This window comes from Hemitrygon akajei, chromosome 3 (genome assembly GCF_048418815.1).
Source record: "Hemitrygon akajei chromosome 3, sHemAka1.3, whole genome shotgun sequence".
Classification (NCBI taxonomy): Eukaryota; Metazoa; Chordata; class Chondrichthyes; order Myliobatiformes; family Dasyatidae; genus Hemitrygon; species Hemitrygon akajei.
Genome location: NC_133126.1, coordinates 37128868 through 37146629, shown reverse-complemented (window position 1 = coordinate 37146629; position 17762 = coordinate 37128868). Strand labels below are relative to the sequence as shown.

At 41.9% G+C, this 17762-nt stretch overlaps 2 protein-coding genes across 2 annotated transcripts; one reads left to right on the top strand and one right to left on the bottom strand.

Moving 5' to 3' along the window:
• The first annotated feature begins 1104 nt into the window (after nt 1-1104).
• Nucleotides 1105-12067, top strand: fkbp3 (FKBP prolyl isomerase 3). Its single transcript, XM_073039607.1, has 7 exons — nt 1105-1275; nt 1603-1704; nt 3333-3446; nt 4172-4307; nt 5804-5871; nt 6705-6802; nt 11769-12067. The coding sequence occupies exons 1-7, from the start codon at nt 1171-1173 to the stop codon at nt 11821-11823; spliced, it is 678 nt and encodes a 225-aa protein (XP_072895708.1). The 5' UTR covers nt 1105-1170; the 3' UTR covers nt 11824-12067.
• A 1572-nt stretch (nt 12068-13639) lies between these two features.
• LOC140724874 (ubiquitin-like FUBI-ribosomal protein eS30 fusion protein) lies at nt 13640-16634 on the bottom strand. The gene is made up of 5 exons (XM_073039608.1): nt 16518-16634; nt 15351-15432; nt 14993-15137; nt 14273-14328; nt 13640-13918 (listed from the first exon to the last, which is right to left on the bottom strand). Exons 2-5 carry the CDS (start codon nt 15423-15425, stop codon nt 13793-13795), a joined length of 402 nt encoding a protein of 133 aa, XP_072895709.1. The 5' UTR covers nt 15426-15432; nt 16518-16634; the 3' UTR covers nt 13640-13792.
• Between the last annotated feature and the right edge of the window lie 1128 nt (nt 16635-17762).

Below are 17762 nucleotides of genomic sequence, written 5' to 3'. Positions count from 1 at the left end.
TCGCGTTGAGCGTTGAGCTAGCAACTCGGCCTCGTAAAAACAAGAATAGCTTGCTACGGAAACACCGTCATGATGGTACCCCGATAACTCCATTGCCGAGACCTATACACACAGACTCTGAGGCTGTAATTGCTACCAAAGGTGCATCTATTAAACGCTGACTAGAAGGGGATGAGTAATTATGGAATCAATTATTTTGTGTTCAATAATTGTAATAAATTAGACCAATTTGTAGAAATTTGTTTTCACTTGGACACAAAAGAGACTTTTCTGTTGATCGGTGTCAAAAAAGCCAAATTAAATCCACTGTGATTCATTGAAGTAAAACAATAAAACATGAAAACTTCAAAGAGGAGTGAATACTTTCTATAGGCACTGTAACTCAGGTCCTATATACCCGGCAACAACCTTGTAAATTTTCTTTGTACTTTTCCAACCTTATTTACATCTTTCCTGTAGGTAGATGACCAAAACTGCACACAATATTCCAAATTTGGCCTCTCCAATGTCTTAGACAACTTCAAGTTGACAAGGCCTGGAACAAAAAGATATCTCCGTGAAGATTTCCAGTCATGAATCCTCAAAGGAGGATGCAACACGGAACATCAGAAATTCTCTAATCGCGACCATCTTCAACAAAGGAACACACACACACACACACACAGCGCTGGAAGAACTCAGTGGGTCAGGCAGGATCACAGTAAACATGATTTTGTCCATCATTGCATCTATGAATTCCCAGAGCGGAACCTCAGCCGAAGTTCTCAGACATCGTTGTTGTTCCGATACCCACACAATGCACCTGCACCCCACAGGAGTGATTTCGGAAAAGAGCTGGTAATGAAAAGCAAACGCTTCCAGCTGAGAGGTCGCCTGGAGTCCGGCAGGCCTTCCCAGGACGGCGGCCGCTGGGTGGCGCTGTCCCGAGTGCAGGCTCCCGGCAGGCCTTCCCAGGACGGCGGCCGCTGGGTGGCGCTGTCCCGAGTGGAGGCTCCCGGCAGGCCTTCCCAGGACGGCGGCCGCTGGGTGGCGCTGTCCCGAGTGGAGGCTCCCGGCAGGCCTTCCCAGGACGGCGGCCGCAGGGTGGCGCTGTCTCGGGTGGACGCGCTCGGCGGGCGGGCTTGCTAGAATGAGCCTGCCAGACGCCAGTCTGGGAGACGGCGGACGGTGATGGCCGCGGAGCCAACGAGGCAGTGGACCGACGAGCAGCTGCGGAGCGAGGATGTAGCGAAAAAGGACATCATCCAGTTTTTGCAGCAGAATGCCTCGGACCCGGTGAGCAGTTGCGGCGGCGGCGGGGGCTCCCGAAGGCTCGGCGAAACCGCACATGGCTTGGCCTTGTCCCGCCAGTTGCTGCAGAACTGCCCAGCTTTTCTCTGTGCAGCCCCCGACCGCACCGAGACTTGATCATATTTCATGTGTGGCGTTGTAAACTTACTGAATGTCATAGTAGATTTGATATTTTCAATACAAAAGTTACTTTGGACATTTTATACATTGAAAATAATAAAATTAAGTTTTAAATATAAAAGGACTAGGTATGCGAGAACGTTAGCTGTTGGCTTTTGAGAAAGATACTCAAAATTACTTTTTTGATAATAGTTTCTAGGTGAATATAAGTTAATGGGAAATATCAAGAATGTTGCCAAGACTGCAAAGAAGGAACAGCTAATAAATGCCTACAATCACCTTTTTGAAACTAAGGTAAAGGATTGTTTTAAATATTCGTTGCCCATTTTGTTCTCAAATGCAACAATCTCGAATTATTTGATCAACACTCCATATTTCTGCTTTGTAAACATTGAAGTTCTTTTTGAATGCAATGAATGATATGCTAATTGCCTATGATGTTGATGTAATGTTTTATCTTTGTAACATCTGATGGGGGTGTGACACAAGAACACTTGACTTAATTAAGTTTGAGGTCATTGACCTAATGAAAGAAATGTATAAAAACAGAACGTGCCCATCCTATCTATTACATGTCATCTGTATCTCACAACATATATCAAATTAACATCACTACCTGTAAGCTCTTTATTTGCAAAAGCCCTGTTTTAAATGTGAAAGGCCATTGGAGAAATTCCTTGTTCACTTCCTTACGGTGATCAAAACTTTTCCAGTTGTGATTGCAGTTATGCAGTGCCCAACTCATATACAATGTGATCTTCATCGCTGCTGAACAAGATCTCAGCTGTTGTGTGAAGGGATTTAGCAAAGAAGTATTCGGCTTGAGTTGACAGCATGTTCTGTGCATGCACTGTTCTGCGGGAACAGCTGCTAGATGTTCATATTTTGCTCAACTCTTAGCTTTTGAGTTGTATGGTTTTGTTTGAAGACCAACCAGAAAATCCTCAAGTATTGCCGGCCACTCCAGTGCATTCTGTAAGTGCTGTGCTGTTGGAAGCTGACAACTTTTGGCGGGGGGGGGGGGGGGGGTAACATGTTAAACTCTGGTTCCATACAAGCACTGGTGAGGATGTAAAGGAGCACTTGGCCATATATTAAGAGGAAAGTGAAGAATTTCCCTGCTGTCCTGATAATATTTGTTCCTCTTTACTAACAACTGACCACTTAGGCATTATAATTAGAGTGATGCCGTTCCATTGTATATTTCTCTTTGAAAGAACAATTGTACGTATCTTATGCCCCATGTTTTTGAGTTGGGTTCTTAAAGCTCCATTGCATCTTTTTAAAAAATTACTTATGGAATCTGCACTAGAACCTTGTGCAACGTTCCAGATCCCCGTTCCAGTGGGTGTGTGGAGATAATTCCCATTCTCTGGATGTTCTGACAATGATTTTGATACTGACTTACTCACTCGAAGGTAGTGCAATTTCCTGACAACTCCATGTAAATGTTTCATTGCTTTGAAGATTCATTTCGATCACCTAAGAAACATCTCAGTTCCTATTATAACAGTCCTATCATTGCCAGCCTCTTTTTTTCTCATTCCAAGAAAACGCCCTAGGGAAAGTAATCCGCTGCTGTTTTTTTTTTTAGTTTATTCTGGTTATTACATGTTTATATAAGACCATCCTTCGTGTGGTAAGACGGACTCCTGACATCACATTCTTCCTCACTTTCTCTGTAGGTGTTGCCCTTTATTCTGCCTTGTACTAACACAGTGCACTGTGTACTGTGCAAGATATGGTTTTACACCACACTTCTGTACATGTGACAATAATAATCTAATTCCAAATTCTTCTTTTGAAGTTCTCATGGCCTCTAACCAGATGTTGCTTTGCTTAATCAGAAGACTGCAATCCCGGGTGTTATAGAACATTACAGCACAGATCTGGAGAAATAACTCGTGTTCCTTGACCTGCAGAGATTTAAGGGCACAGAATCCACAGAAAAGGTCACCCAGCAGCTTAAAGATGTGAAAGTGGGGGCGGCTCAGGACAAAGTAAAGGCGAAAAAAACTGAATTGCCTGCAAGTGAGGTTAGTATGTGAATTTGGAGAGTTTTGTTTTCCAAAATTGATGAATTTATATTTCAGATCTGCTGATTATTTAAATTGATTTACTGGGGTTACAACATGGCATTATAGAATTAATCAATAGATGTCAGTTAAGCAGATCAGCTTGCAGCTCCAGCTTTTGATTTTCCACTGTTTTATTAATGCCATTGCTATTGCTGCAAACTGATAGGAGCACAGCAAAGGCATTTGGGTTCCGGTGGTCAATAGACGAAATAGACATCTCCTTCACCAATTCTGTCAAAACTCTTAAGAAGAAAGTGAATTAGAGCAGGTAAATTCAGTGACAAATGATCTGCATAAAATGGAATAAAGAGTAGGAAAGAAAGATTGATTATGAGGTAAAAAATGCAAACGTTTTTTTTAAAGCTAAAGCCTTTTGCAGTCTGAATAACCGAAACTTAATGCTTATCATTTTCTGAATTCAAACCTCATTTGAACCTTGTTTATATAAGCCTGCATAAATTATAAAGGACAGAATTTGTAGTCAGACCCTTTTGCTGAGACTTCCTTGCAGATTGTCCCCATCTGCAGGCAGTAGTTTGAACTTGCCCACTCTTAACGTTTTACCTTTGGTTAATGATTCCTCATATTGCAGTTTGGTTTATTTGAAATTATAGATTTGTAAGTTGAGAATAAAATATTATACAATACAGCAGTTGTTAACTGTGTCTTTTCATCAATTTCAGGAACCACCAAAGTATACCAAAACAATGTTGCAAAAAGGTGACAAAATCAACTTTCCCAAGAAGGGCGACACGGTTCACTGTTGGTATACGGGGATGTTAGAAGATGGGACCGTGTTTGACTCAAATGTTGCTTCTGGTAAGCAACATAGGGAGCAAAAACGCTTTGCTAATTTGGGGTATAACTGCCTGTAAGATACGATGTTGCCTCTTGTGCCAGTGTTCAGAATCAGGTTTAATATCACCAACGTATGTCGTGAAATTTGTTGTTTTTGTGGCAACAGTGCAATGCAGTACATGATAATAGGGGAGAATTGAGAATTACCGTAAGCATATATATTAGTTAAATAAGTATTTGTAAAAATAGAAATTTTAAAAATTAATGAGGTAATGTTCATGGGTTTAATGTCCATTTAGAAATAGGATGGCAGAGGGGAAGATGCTGTTCCTGAATCACTGAGTGTGTGCCTTTATGCTCCTGTACCTCCTTCCGGAAGGTAGCAATGAGAAGAGGGTATGACCTGGTGATTGAGGTCCTTAATGATGGATGCTGCCTTTCTGAGGTACCGCTCCTTGAAGATGTCCTGGGTACTATGAAAGCTAGTGCCCATTGTAGAGCTGACTTAAGTTTACAACACTCTGCAGCTTATTTGATCCTGTGCAGTGCCCCCCCCCCCCCCACCACCCATGCCAGACGGTGAATCAGCCAGTTAGAATGCTGTCCACACTACATCTGTAGAAATCTGCAAGTGTCTTTGGTGACATACCAAATTTCCTCAAATGAAATTTTAAATTTCCTCCTAATGAAATATGGCCACTGTTGTGCCTTTGTAGCTGCATTGATACGTTGGGTCCAGGTTAGAGGCTCAGAGATATTGACACCCAGGAACTTGAAATTGCCCACTCTTTCCACTTCTGACTGCTGTATGAGGACTGGTTATGTTTCCTCGTCTTAAACTTCCTGAATTCCACGATCAGTTCTTTGGTACTACTGATGCTGAGTGGAATGCTATTGTTGCGACATCACTCAACTAGCTGATATATCTCGCTCCTGTACACCCTCTTGTCACCATCTGAAATTCTGCCAACAATGTTGATGGCAAGGCAGCATTTGCTGCACATACCTACTGTTTCCCCGAATGATCAGCAAGCACTGGTAAGCTTGTGGCCTAGGAGATGTCACGAGGCTGGGGAGAGCTGGCAAAGCAAGGTAGCAGCTTCCATCACATCCAAGAGGAGATAATGAGCCAGACTGTTGGATCCAAGCTTGGATCAAGTGCTGCCAGTCCCAGCACATTCACCTTCCCAGCCAGGGTCTAACCCTGAGCCTCACATCTCATGCTAAATGTGCCCCTGCCTGCCCAACAACAGTTCTTACAGGCAGCTTCTGCAAGCTGAGTCCTGGATGATTTCTTGCTGTGGGAATGCAAGTGGAACCCGGGTGCATGGCAGCAGCATGCAGCACAAGTGGGTATCTATTTTAAAGTTCTTGAAGATGCATACTTACGAATATTCAAACAGCAGGACCAAGAGCACTGTAGCAAATTATTGCCCTTTGAGGTACCAGTGTATTGCATGCATAGAAGAACTTTAATAATAGAGTTAGCTTTTAAATCATTACTTTCTTTTTAACAGGCTCAAAAAAGAAGAAGGCAGCTAAGCCTTTCAGCTTTAAAGTTGGAGTTGGAAAAGTTATCCGAGGGGTTAGTACATAATTTGGATTTGAGTAGCACATGCGTGAGCCGGATCTGTCTTCAAGTTAGTATGAATTTCTGTTTTTTATTTTTCACTGCATTTGTCTTCTGCAGAGAAGGTGCTTTGTTAATCTGCACTGGTAATTATTATTTCACGGTAGCGTGGTTAATGCAACTCTATTAACACCACAAGACATAGGACCAGAAACAGGCCATTTGGCCCATCATGTCTGCTCCGCTATTCCATATAGTCAGTTTTTTATCCTTCCTCAAATAAGCCCATAAGATTACAGCTCAGGGTGTTGGAGTTTGTAGTTCAGTTCCGACGCTGCCTGCAAGCACGTCCTTCTTGTGGGTGGGTGTGTTTCTTTCACGTGCTCCATTTCCACCCACGTTCCAAGGATATACTGGTTAGCAGTCATTGCAAATTGTCCTTCGATTAGGCTAGTGTTAAGTAGGTGGGTTGCTGGACACTGTGTCTCATTGGGCTGGAAGGGCCTGTTCCTCACCATCTCTCAAAATAAAATAAAAGCAGGAATGAGTGAGTGCACAAGTTGGCAATAGAGGAAACAACTATCTAATCTTGTAGCCATGCAATGAACAGACACTTGCATATTAAAGCAAATCTACCAGCAGAATTCTTCAGTATAATTTCCCTTCCATTATACTATGTTTCTGGCAAGCCCGTTTAACGAGTGTCAGCAAAGACCAGTAATAAATCTAGGACTTTCTGGGATGGATTGAGAATGATCACATAAGGTCAGTCAATTGGGAAAATTCTTTTGAGTGTTTAGTATTCATCTTCTGTTTGCTGCTGAATCAACAGACTTGTCTCTCAACAGTGGGATGAAGCACTCCTGACTATGAGTAAAGGAGAAAAGTCCCGGATACAGATTGAATCTGATTGGGGTTATGGTAAGAAAGGGCAACCAGAAGCCAAGTATCCTTTTCTCTGTGATACCTTAGCGAAAATCTTAATATTACAGATGCAGAGAAGCATGTCCATAGTACTTCTGTAGAAATAATTTATTATTTCGCAATTATAAAAGTGATTAATTATTTTGTACACCTAAGTTATGCTTTCTGGTGTTACGAACCCCGTAACTGGGTTACTTACCAGCAAAGATAGAGACGTCCGTTGGAGTCTGATGATACTATTTTTAACAGTATTTATTAATAAAAATACACAAAAATAATATCAATGCAAATATACAGATAATATACGTCATCAATACTAAACCTAAAAGTGCGGGTATAATAATAATCGATAAGAAATAAGCTCTATCGTTGTCTAGGGGATAATGAATTGTCCGATGGAAATCTAAAGTTCATTTCAGTTCATACAGGCTGCAGCCGTTGTTTGTTTGTTGCTGTGTTGCAATTGTTGGAGAGAGAGAGAGAGAGAAATAGAAGAATAACTTGCCGACTTTCCTTGGTACGGTCTTGATCCATATCCGTCCTTTAGCTAGACCATTCCGTGGAGGACTCGCCACCCAGGCAAGGATGGACACACACACAAGCCCCCCACCAGTCTCATACGTTTCTCCTGGTGTGTCTAAGGGGTGTTCCCCAGACCCGTCTTTTATCCTCACTCACGGGGTCTCAGATGTCAATCAGGTTGGGATGATGCAATCCCTCAACCAGACCACTCTGGTTGTCCCCTGAGGGGTTTCAATGAATAGTACAGTACTCAATACACAATTCCGTCTCCAAGAGACAATAGCAGTGATCAGTGGTTCCGTTCCGCTTTTTGTTAGGAGACATTCCAAACCTTGTGTATTCTGCGTTGTCTATAACAACTGCCTTTGCTGTGATCCTGCGTCTCTCTCTCTCTCATTATTGACATGATGTGTATCTCTCTTATTTCCTGGGTCGCAGACCCGAAATAATAGCGATCCTGCGATTCTCAAAAAGGAGGGGGCGACTTTGCATCCTTCGGCCCCTCAGAGTTGTTCCACATTCGCAACACTGGTTCTATTGGTACATCTTTCTAGACAGAATGAACTCTTCAGGAATGTGCTCTGTAGAGGACATGTACGAAGGGTGATTGATAAGTTTGTGACCCAAGGTAGAAGGAGTCAATTTTACAAAACCTAGGACATTTATTTTTCAACATAGTCCCCTCCTACATTTACACACTTAGTCCAGCGGTCGTGGAGCATACGGATCCCTTCTTTGTAGAAGTGGCCCACAGCAGGGGTGATTGATAAGTTCGTGGCCTGAGGTAGAAGGAGATGAGTTATTAACTTCAAACTTTCTGCATAATCATTCAAAGAGTTGAACTGCACATGCATGTAACGAGAGCTGTATAACTCATCTCCTTTTACCTTAGGCCACAAACGTATCAACCACCCTTGCTGTGGACACTTTCTGAAGGTCCAAGATGCCAACTTCTACAAAGAAGGGATCCATATGCTCCATGACCGCTGGACTAAGTGTGTAAATGTAAGAGGAGACTATTGTTGAAAAATAAATGTGTTAGTTATCTAAAATTGATTCCTTCTACCTTAGGCCACAAACTTATCAATCACCCCTCGTAGTGTGCAATCTTGCAACAGGAGTCTCCAGTTTGCTGCTATGATTGTATTAAATAAGCAGATTTTTCTCTGCTGTTATGTGAATATAAGTTAGATTCACAGCGTTTGAGCTAAATAAACTTCCTAGATTTGCAATGCCAATTCATGCCATAGAACTTTTGGCTATTCTAATAATACATTGTTTCAATCTTTTGATTTTGTTCATTAGAATATCCTTGTAGCTCAACTCCAATGCTGCTTATCTGAAGTGATTATGTAACTTTAGTTCTGGAGTTCAAAGTAAATTTATTATCGATGGACACATATGTCACTATACACATCCCTGAGATTTGTTTTCTTGAGGGCAATCACAGTAAATACAAGAAATAATAGAATCAATGAAACACCATACCCAATAAGGCAGACGTCAACCAATGTGCAAAACTAAAACAAACTACAGAAACAAAAAGATAGAGAAAAATAGAAGAAATGATTTTTAAAAAGATATTGAAAACATGAGACGAAAAGTCCTCAAAAGTGAGCCCCTAGGTTCTGGGAGCAGTGCAGTGATGGGGTGAGTGAAGTTATTTTCTCTGGTTTAAAAGTCTGTTGGTTGAGGGGTGATAACTGTTCCAGAACCTGGTTGTGTGGGTGCTGAGGCTCCTGTACCACTTTCTCGATGGCAGCAGAGAGAAAAGAGCATGGCCTTGATGGTGAGGTCCTTGTTGATGGAAGCTGCTTTCCAGGAGCAGTGCTCAATGATGGTGAAGACTTTACCCTTAAGACCATAAGATATAGGAGCAGAATAAGACCATTTGGCCCATTGAGTGTACTCTGCCATTTCATCATGGCTGGTCCATTTTCCTCTCAGCCCCAATCTACTGCCTTCTTCCTATAACCCTTCAAGCCCTGATTAATCAAGAATCTATCAGCCTCTGCCTTAAATATACCCAATGACTTGACCTCCACACCTGCCTGTGTCAATGAGTTCCACAAATTCACAACTCTCTAGCTAAAGAAATTCTTCTTCGTCTCTGTTCTAAGTGGACGTCCCTCTATTCTGAGGCTATGTCCTCTGGTCTTAGACTCCCCTGCCATTTCAACATTCAAATGGCCTTTCAAGATTCAATAGTTTTCAATGACATACCCCCTCATTCCAGTGAGTATAGGCCCAACACTATCAAAAGCTCCCGTGATGGACTGGGTCGTTGCCACAGCTTAATGTAGGCTTTTCCATACAAAGGCATTCTTTTTTCTATACAGGTTGTGATGCATCCAGTCAATATACTCTCCACCGCACATCTATAGAAGTTTGTGAAAGTTTTAAATGACATGCATAATCTTCACAAACTTCTAAGAAAGTAGAGGCACTGTTGTACTTTCTTTGTAATGGACCCAGGACAGATCCTCTGAAATGATAACACTCACCTCTGATCCCCGGATGAAAACTGGTTCATGGACCTCCAGTTTCCCCCCTCTTGAAGTGAATAATCAACTCATTGGTTTTGCTGACATTGAGTGAGAGGTTGTTGTGGCAGTCTCCCTCCTATATGCTGATTTGTCACCACCTTTGATTCAGCCAATGACAGTGGTGTTGTCAGCAAAGTTAAATATGGCATTGGAACTGTGCTTAGCTTTACAGTCATAAGTATAAAGTAGGTAGAGCAGGGGGCTAAGCACACAACCTTGTGGTACACCTGTGCTGAGGGATATTATGGAGTAGATGTTGTTGCCAATCTGAACTAATGGGTCTCCAAGTGTGGAAATGGATCCAGTTGAAGAAGAGGATATTAAGGCCTATGACTTGAAGCTTATTGATTTAGATTCAAATGGATGATAGTATTGGATGCTGAGCTGTAGTCAATGAAGAGCATCCTGATTTATGCATCTTGGCTGTTCAGATGTTACACGGTTCAGTGAAGAGCCAGAGAAATGGCATCTGCTGTTGACCTATAGTGATGGTAGGAAAATTGGAGTGGATCCAAGTCAGTTCTCAGCAAGAAGTTGTAATATTTCTCATCAACCTCTCAAAATACTTCATCATAGTGGATGTAAGTGCTGCTGGACAATAGGCATTGAGACAGGTTCTTCGGCACTGGTTTAATTGAAGCAGGTGGGTACCTCAGACTGTCAAAGCGAGAGGTTAAAGATAATTGGTGAACACTCCAAGCAGTTCATTAGCACAGGTCCTTGTACTCAGCCAGGTTCTCCACCTAGGCCAGATGCTTTCCATGGGTTCACGCTCCTGAACGATGCTCTCCCGTCAGTCTCAGACTGAAATCATCGGGTCATTAGGGGCTATGGGAGTTTGAGAAATTTCCTCCATGTTTTGATGGTCAAAGTGAGCATAACAGGCATTGAGCACATCTGGGTGGGGTCAAAGCCCCAAGCCTTGTTGTCGCCTATGTCACTTGGTTTCACTTTGTAGTAGGAGGTGATAGCATTCAAGCCCTGCCACAGCTGTCGAGGATCCTTCAGTGAATCAAATTTGGTCCAGAATTGCCACTTCACATGTGAAATGGCTTTCTGGAGATCATTTCTTTGTCACTAGACCTGAATGCCACTGATCTGGCCCTCATTAGATTGCAGATCTCATGGTCCATCCAGAGCCGGCTGGTGACGTAGTGGCATCAGCACTGGACTCTGGGGCGAATGGTCCCGAGTTCGAATCCAGCCACACTTTCCATCTGTGCTGGGTTGAGCGTCGAGCTAGCAACTCGACCTCATAAAAAAAACTGGAGAACGCTACAGAAACGCTGCCTGATGGAGCGATCGATGCTTGTCATGACAACACCCCGATGATTCCACCAGGAGTTAAGGGTGGTGCAAGGGAAAGTCTGAATGATTTTATAGGGACACATTAGTCTACAACTGTTTTTATTAAGTGCAAGACAACCGTTGTGTGTGGAGTCCTTGAACGCGACCCAGTTTACCAACTCGAAGCAATCGGACAGCCGTTCCTCAGCCTCTCACGACCACCTCTTGGTTGTATTTATCGTTGGTGCCTTGCTCTTCAGCCTCTGCTTGTATGTGAGCAGGAGGAGGACAGCTAGGTGATCAGATTTCCCAAAATGATCTCTAGGCATGGAATGGTAGGCTTTTTAAGACAAGTATGTTGGGTTCCCTGGTGCTACAGGCGATGTGTTGAAGATAATTGTGCAGTTTTCTTCAAAGAAGTCTGATTTAAGTACCTGACAATTATTTGAAAGGTGCCAAGGTTGGCTGTTTCATGATTGTTAATTGTGGCATCAATTTTTTTTTCTGCTTTTGGCGGTATGTAAACTGTCAAAAGATCACAGGTCAAGAACACAGAGAATTCTTTGAGTGGAACAGTTGCTTGATAAATAGAATTCTCAGGATATGAACTGATTCTCCTTAACTGTACATCAGGATTCCACCAAATGCTAAACTTATTTTTGAAGTTGAGCTCGTAGATATTGAATAACCCCAAATCATGCTTGAGAATATTACCTCTAAACTGTCCACTGTTGCTCAAAAAGATCTCTGTAGATCAAGCTAATTGAATACTAAAATATGCATCTTCTGGACAAAATTGTGAATTTGTACAAAGCCTACGTGAATTTCTGTATGATTACCTACTATGCTGATGGTGGAATGATGCTTGGAACAAGTTTAAAAACTGCCAGAACAAAATAAAGCTGTTTTGGAGCCTCCACGGATATTCTAAACTGAATTGTGTTGTTTTACTGAAAGATAACATTTTGTATTGTGTGTTATCAGCTTTTCATACTTCTACACATTATGCACTGATACGTTCTCTTAAGGGGAATGTTACGATTAAACAACCTGGCAGCATCTCTGCACTTGATCTGTATTTAATGCAACAGATGGAAAATATGGCTGAGGATGGAGAATAAGAGCAAGCACGAAACAGTCATGAGAAGGCAGACAGCTGTTTGGCCATAACATCTGTACGATTCACTTTTGTGTCTCCCCCTCTAACCTTAGATGCAGAGGAGTAGGAAGCTATCTAATTCCATTTCAAATGCAAGTGAGTGGGTTTGCTTCCAGTATTTTTCCAGGCAATGCATTCCAGAACCTAGGAACTCACTAGATTAAAATGTTATTCTAATGTTCTGCACTCCCCCCAGTACTTTTTTTTTGCCAGTCATTCCAAATCTGTTGTTTTGAGATCCCTGTGTTTTTCCATGCTGTCCAGCTCCTCCATTATAATGAATAGGTATCAACTCATCTATTGGTTTTTCTCATTTTAGAACTATGTTCAGTTCCTTTCACCTATGCACTTAATTGAATTCAAACACTCCTTAGTTCTATTAATTTTTGGTAGCTACTGGTTGAACCATTGTTCAATTATGACATCTCAGGGATATTTGGCATATCTTGTGTAGAGTTAAGTTTTAGCTTTCAGTATAAACACTATGTGGCTTTGTGTGTGCAGAACATGCTTCACGCATATGGTCTGATCCCAAATCTCTGCCACATTAGTGAATTCACGTAGGACATGACCACTCTCTCCAGCACTTGAATAATCAGTTCTGCAGCACACTAAAGTAAACTGGCAGTTTCTGCTTTCAGAGATGCTACTTACTACTTCTTAGCTTCCCAAATACTGGCTGCAGGATCTTGCTGTCTAGCTATTGGTGCCAGTAATCCATTCTAGTTGTCCTGACACCAATGTTTATGCCAATGATACCAAATCTCCCATGGATGAGAATGCCCCATTGCTGCTGTTTTCTAGATCTTTCTCCATCCTTCCATATACAGAACCTTCTATTCCAAGGTGTGGAAACCGCAGTTATTGAGTTAGGACATGCATGAAAGATGGTACACTCCTGGTTTTGCTCCTTGGGCAAGGGTGCTAGTTTTACTGTTAACAGTTCAAATGATTTTTCCACATGTTAGAATCACAAGACAGATACCCAGATATCAATAGTAATTTTGCATTCATTCAACATTGGTAAAGTGAAAATACTGTGCCTATTTTAGAAGTTTGGAGTTGACACCAACCTTATTTATGCATCTATTGCCATTGGAAGGAAATTTTATATTGTTCATTTTACATGGCATATATGGATAAATAATAAACAAAATTCCATTAGGACTGGTGATTATAAGCAGACAACATTTTAAAGGATCTGGACATGATTTAAAGGCATTTTTGCAATCAGAACAATTGACATTGAAACATTGTGAGGGGACAGGTAACTGATATAGGCAGAGCAAATCACATTGTAAGCTTTGACATTATGAATACACACAAGTATAAAACTGGACAAGAATTTATTATGGTGGTAATCTCTTTATTAATCCTATTACAGAATATCATGAGGCAAGCCAAAATTTTGCTGATTTTTCATATCAACTCCAATACATATAATCATATCTGCAGAAGGCAAAATTAAACTTCTATCAAAGAGTTTCAGGTGACAAATTTAGGAGTTTGAATTTGGCCCCTTCCTCTTGCCAAAGTATGGCACAACATTTACAAAGCGGCGATTGTACTGCATGCGCCTCTTTGCACGGCCAGTCTTCTTTTTCCTTTTTTCTTGCTTTGCCACCTGCAAAAATAATTGGTTGTATTAATTTGTGGAAATTCAAGGCAATTATAACAAAATCAGCTTTTATATTTGGCTGTAATGTTAGAATGCTGGTTTTGAGTTACAGCCTACTAGACTGGGAACCGTGCATATACTGTTCCAAGCAAAGACAGGGTATTTTGCAAGAAAACTAACACTTAAAGTACACCAAAATGAATGCAGAATACATTTCCAAGCCAAAATAAGGATAGGAAGACAATTTTTTTAAAAAAAATAACCTAGTTAAAAACTTTCTAATCTTCCACTAATACATCAAATTTACACATACACAAACCCCAAAGCGGCTTCATTGAGCATTCCTTAGGTTAATCTTACCTTTGGTGTTTGACCCTTCACTTTACCAGCACGAGCAAGGGACCCATGAACTTTACCTAGCGAGAGAGAGAAGCCATTAATTCCTAGTAGTAAACAATGACTAGAGTATTTAACTAGCTTATAAAGTAGATTTATTCCCAAGGTAACTAGATCCACAACAAATGTTAGGTAATGGTAATTTAGACCTTAGTTAAATAGGTGGATTGTTAGTTGTACAGGACAAGGCCACACCCAGAATACTGCACTAGTTTGCTCTCCTTTATGGAAGGATATTCTAGCATTGGTGGCAGTCCAAAACCGATACACTGGACCCAATTCCTGGGATGTTTTCCCTACAAGAGCAACTAAAGATATTAGATTGATATTCTTTGGACCTGGTATGATCTTACTGAAACACAAGAGGCCATTGTCACAAAACTAGGGGTGGTCATTTAAAACTCAGGTGCATAGGAACTTCTGAAAGGGTGGTTGATTTACAGAATACACAACTCTGGAGGACCATGAAAGTCAGATTAAGTAAAGGTAGAAAGAGGAAAGCTAACTTTCTGCCCACTAAGTTGAAAGGATGTAAATACCCCATATGCAGCCTCATAATTGTTGAGAAAAGGCAATTGAAAGGAAACTATGGACTGAGACATCCTGAAAATGTAATGAAAAGTACATCATCACATGCTTAGACAGTAGGTACAATAAAGAAATTTGAGTCAACAAAATACATACCACCCAATAATCGAGCAACTACTTCCAGAGTAGTGTGCTCACTGATACCACACTGTCCAATAACAGCATCATCATCCAAGGGAGAGCCAGCCAACAAGATAACTTGATCTACAGAAGAGACATCTTCCAATGATTCAATACGGGCCTGGATGAGTTTTTTAAGAAAATATAAATTCTTAGGCAATTCTTAATTCATTTCAAGAATTAATATGCAACAACTACTTTCTATTACAGGCCAAAATTTAACTTTGCTATGAGTATCCAACAAAAAAAAATCTGCACAAAGACTAATTGCTGCAATCAAGAACTGTGATCAAAATGCCAAAAACAGACTCGTACCTGTGTGATAACAGCTTACCTTAAGTTCCCCAACTGTCTCTTCCCCAGTCACATCAAGTGTGTGGGTGTTTTGAGCTCGTACAAATAGCTGCATGGTGGTTCTGTGGGGTTAATAAAAAGTTATTGATCAGAAATACCTCATGGCCTGTATATTTTACGCTTTTAATTCAGATCTCTCATTGCACACAAAGCTAATTTCCCATCTTTCAAACTGTCCTAGGTGCACTGGTGTAATAGACAATAATCCAGAATCAGGACCAAAAACATTTAGTGGCATGAATTCAATCAAGAAAACCGTGAATTTAAATTAATACTATTGTCTTAAAAAAGTGTGTGGGGGTGGTGCGGGCGAATCGTGATGGGAATAACCCGAAGTATAACCACGTAAACGACTGAGTTGAGGGGGGAAAAACGCATCGTGTTCGCTCATATTCTTTGGGGAAGAGGTAATCTTTCATCCTTTCCTTTCTACAACTCTTGATGCACCCGAATTTCGCTCTCAATATCTCTGAAAGGACCAACTCAGTCGCCATGTGAGCCGCAGGTGCAGATCAACGCACACCAAACGAGGAACTCAACAGGTCAGTCGGTGGGGAAACAGTCGAAACCCCTCATCAGGACAAGACTGGGTGAGGGAGGGTCTCGACCCGAAACGTCGCCTGTTCATTTCCCTCAGCAGAGTTCCGCCAGCTTTGTACTTTACTCCAGACTTCCAGCCTTTCTTGCGCCTCCGTATGAGGCCGCTTGGCTACCGACTCCCCATCAGGAATTTCAGCTTCAGCACGACTATCACCGCTTTCCCCGCCCCCCCCCCCCCCCCAACCCCTGGCGAAAACCTCAGCGGCCTCACAAATAAAGTCGCGATTCCCGTACAATCGGCCTGATGTCCGTAGCCAGAGACTGGCCAGCCGCGCCCGGGGTCTTTGGCCCAGAGACTCTCGATTTCCCGTTGTCCCGGGCCGTGGCCTCTCGGCCGCAGTCGATCGGGTGTGCCCATTACGTTAGAGGCCTAGGACGGTGGCCCGGGGCGGGCCTTCATACCGCGCCAGAGTAACGCACCGGACTCGGCGCCATTTGCCTCCTTGTACTCGTACAAGCAGAACACAACGGGCGAGGAGAAGATGGCTCAACTGGTAAAAAGTCACTTCGAGCCCAAGAGCAGCCCCGCGTCGTGTGTAACACTCACCGGAACCTCGGGGCACCTCCACCACAGCCACTCGCCACTCCAGCCGAGAAAGAAAGAGCGACTGCGCACGCGCAATTTAACAGCACCCGTCAGGCTGTGCACAACCGCGGGGCGAAAGTATCGCATTGCGCATGTCCACAACCGCGGGGCGACAGTATCGCATTGCGCATGTCCACCACCGCGGGGCGACAGTATCGCAATGCGCATGTGCACTGGGGTTGCAAATACAGAGGTGTATGAAGACGTAAAGAAGGGGGACTTGTATCAGGCAGCATCGTAAAGGAGAAAAAGAGTTAACACTTTTGGTCAAAGATTTTTTTCAGTGGAGTGGGAAATACAGAAAGTTAGTTTTGAATAGCAGAGTCAGTTGAGGAGGAATATACTGTTGGGGAGTGCGGTTTTTAAATTGATTCTATTGTGTTTCAATTCAACTTTGGATACCCGCAAGAAAATGAATCTCGGGGTAATATATACTGACATATGTGTACTTTGATAATAAATTTACTTTAAACTTTTGAATCTTGAATACGTAGAGCAAATGGAAATATGTGTGGGGAGCAGAAACTTTCTGGTCGGTATAATCAGGACAGATTGAGAGGGCGAGAGCGAATAGGAATGTTAAGAGAGAACCACTGAGCTCGTGTCGCAGATAAATGGACTAAAAGCTTCTGAGACTCAGAGACCAAGTTACTGAATTCAATTTTGAAAACAGGTGATCACAATCTACCCCTACAGGGATATGTTAACCTCGTTATAACAATGCGATCAGTAAGATGCATAAATGTGGTAGGCAACAGGAAGCGCAGATTCTGCCCTACGGATTGAACATAGTGCTCAAAAGCAAAAATATGTGTAGACCTGAGTGAGAAGAGTTATACAGATACGAAGAGAAAGTGTGGAACTCTAATCAGGCTGAAATCACTAGTCAATTTAGCTGAAACTCAGTATAGTTGCTTGATTGATTCAAAGGTCAAAGTAAATTATCAAAGTATGCATACATTACCATATACTACCTCGAGATTCATTTTGTAGGTATTTACAGAGAATTCTGTTGTATAAAAACTACATAAACAATCTCTGACAAACACTAATGTGCAAAGTCAATCTCTGTAAATAAAAATAATACTGAAAGCATAAGCTATAAAGATTCCTTGAAAGTGGTTTTTAGATCATAGAATCAGTTCAGAGTGGCGGCGAATGAAATTATTCACACCAGTTCAGGAGCCTGATGGTGATAAGGTAACA

Bases quoted from the DNA above. Each gene is read 5' to 3' on its own strand.
- fkbp3 (XM_073039607.1), top strand. From the start codon at position 1,171: ATGGCCGCGGAGCCAACGAGGCAGTGGACCGACGAGCAGCTGCGGAGC. The intron at 1,705-3,332 runs GTAAAGGATTGT...CTTGACCTGCAG, and splicing joins ATCACCTTTTTGAAACTAAG to AGATTTAAGGGCACAGAATC. The intron at 3,447-4,171 runs GTTAGTATGTGA...CATCAATTTCAG, and splicing joins CTGAATTGCCTGCAAGTGAG to GAACCACCAAAGTATACCAA.
- LOC140724874 (XM_073039608.1), bottom strand. From the start codon at position 15,425: ATGCAGCTATTTGTACGAGCTCAAAACACCCACACACTTGATGTGACT. The intron at 15,138-15,350 runs GTAAGCTGTTAT...AAACTCATCCAG, and splicing joins AGACAGTTGGGGAACTTAAG to GCCCGTATTGAATCATTGGA. The intron at 14,329-14,992 runs GTATGTATTTTG...CTCTCTCGCTAG, and splicing joins AGTTGCTCGATTATTGGGTG to GTAAAGTTCATGGGTCCCTT.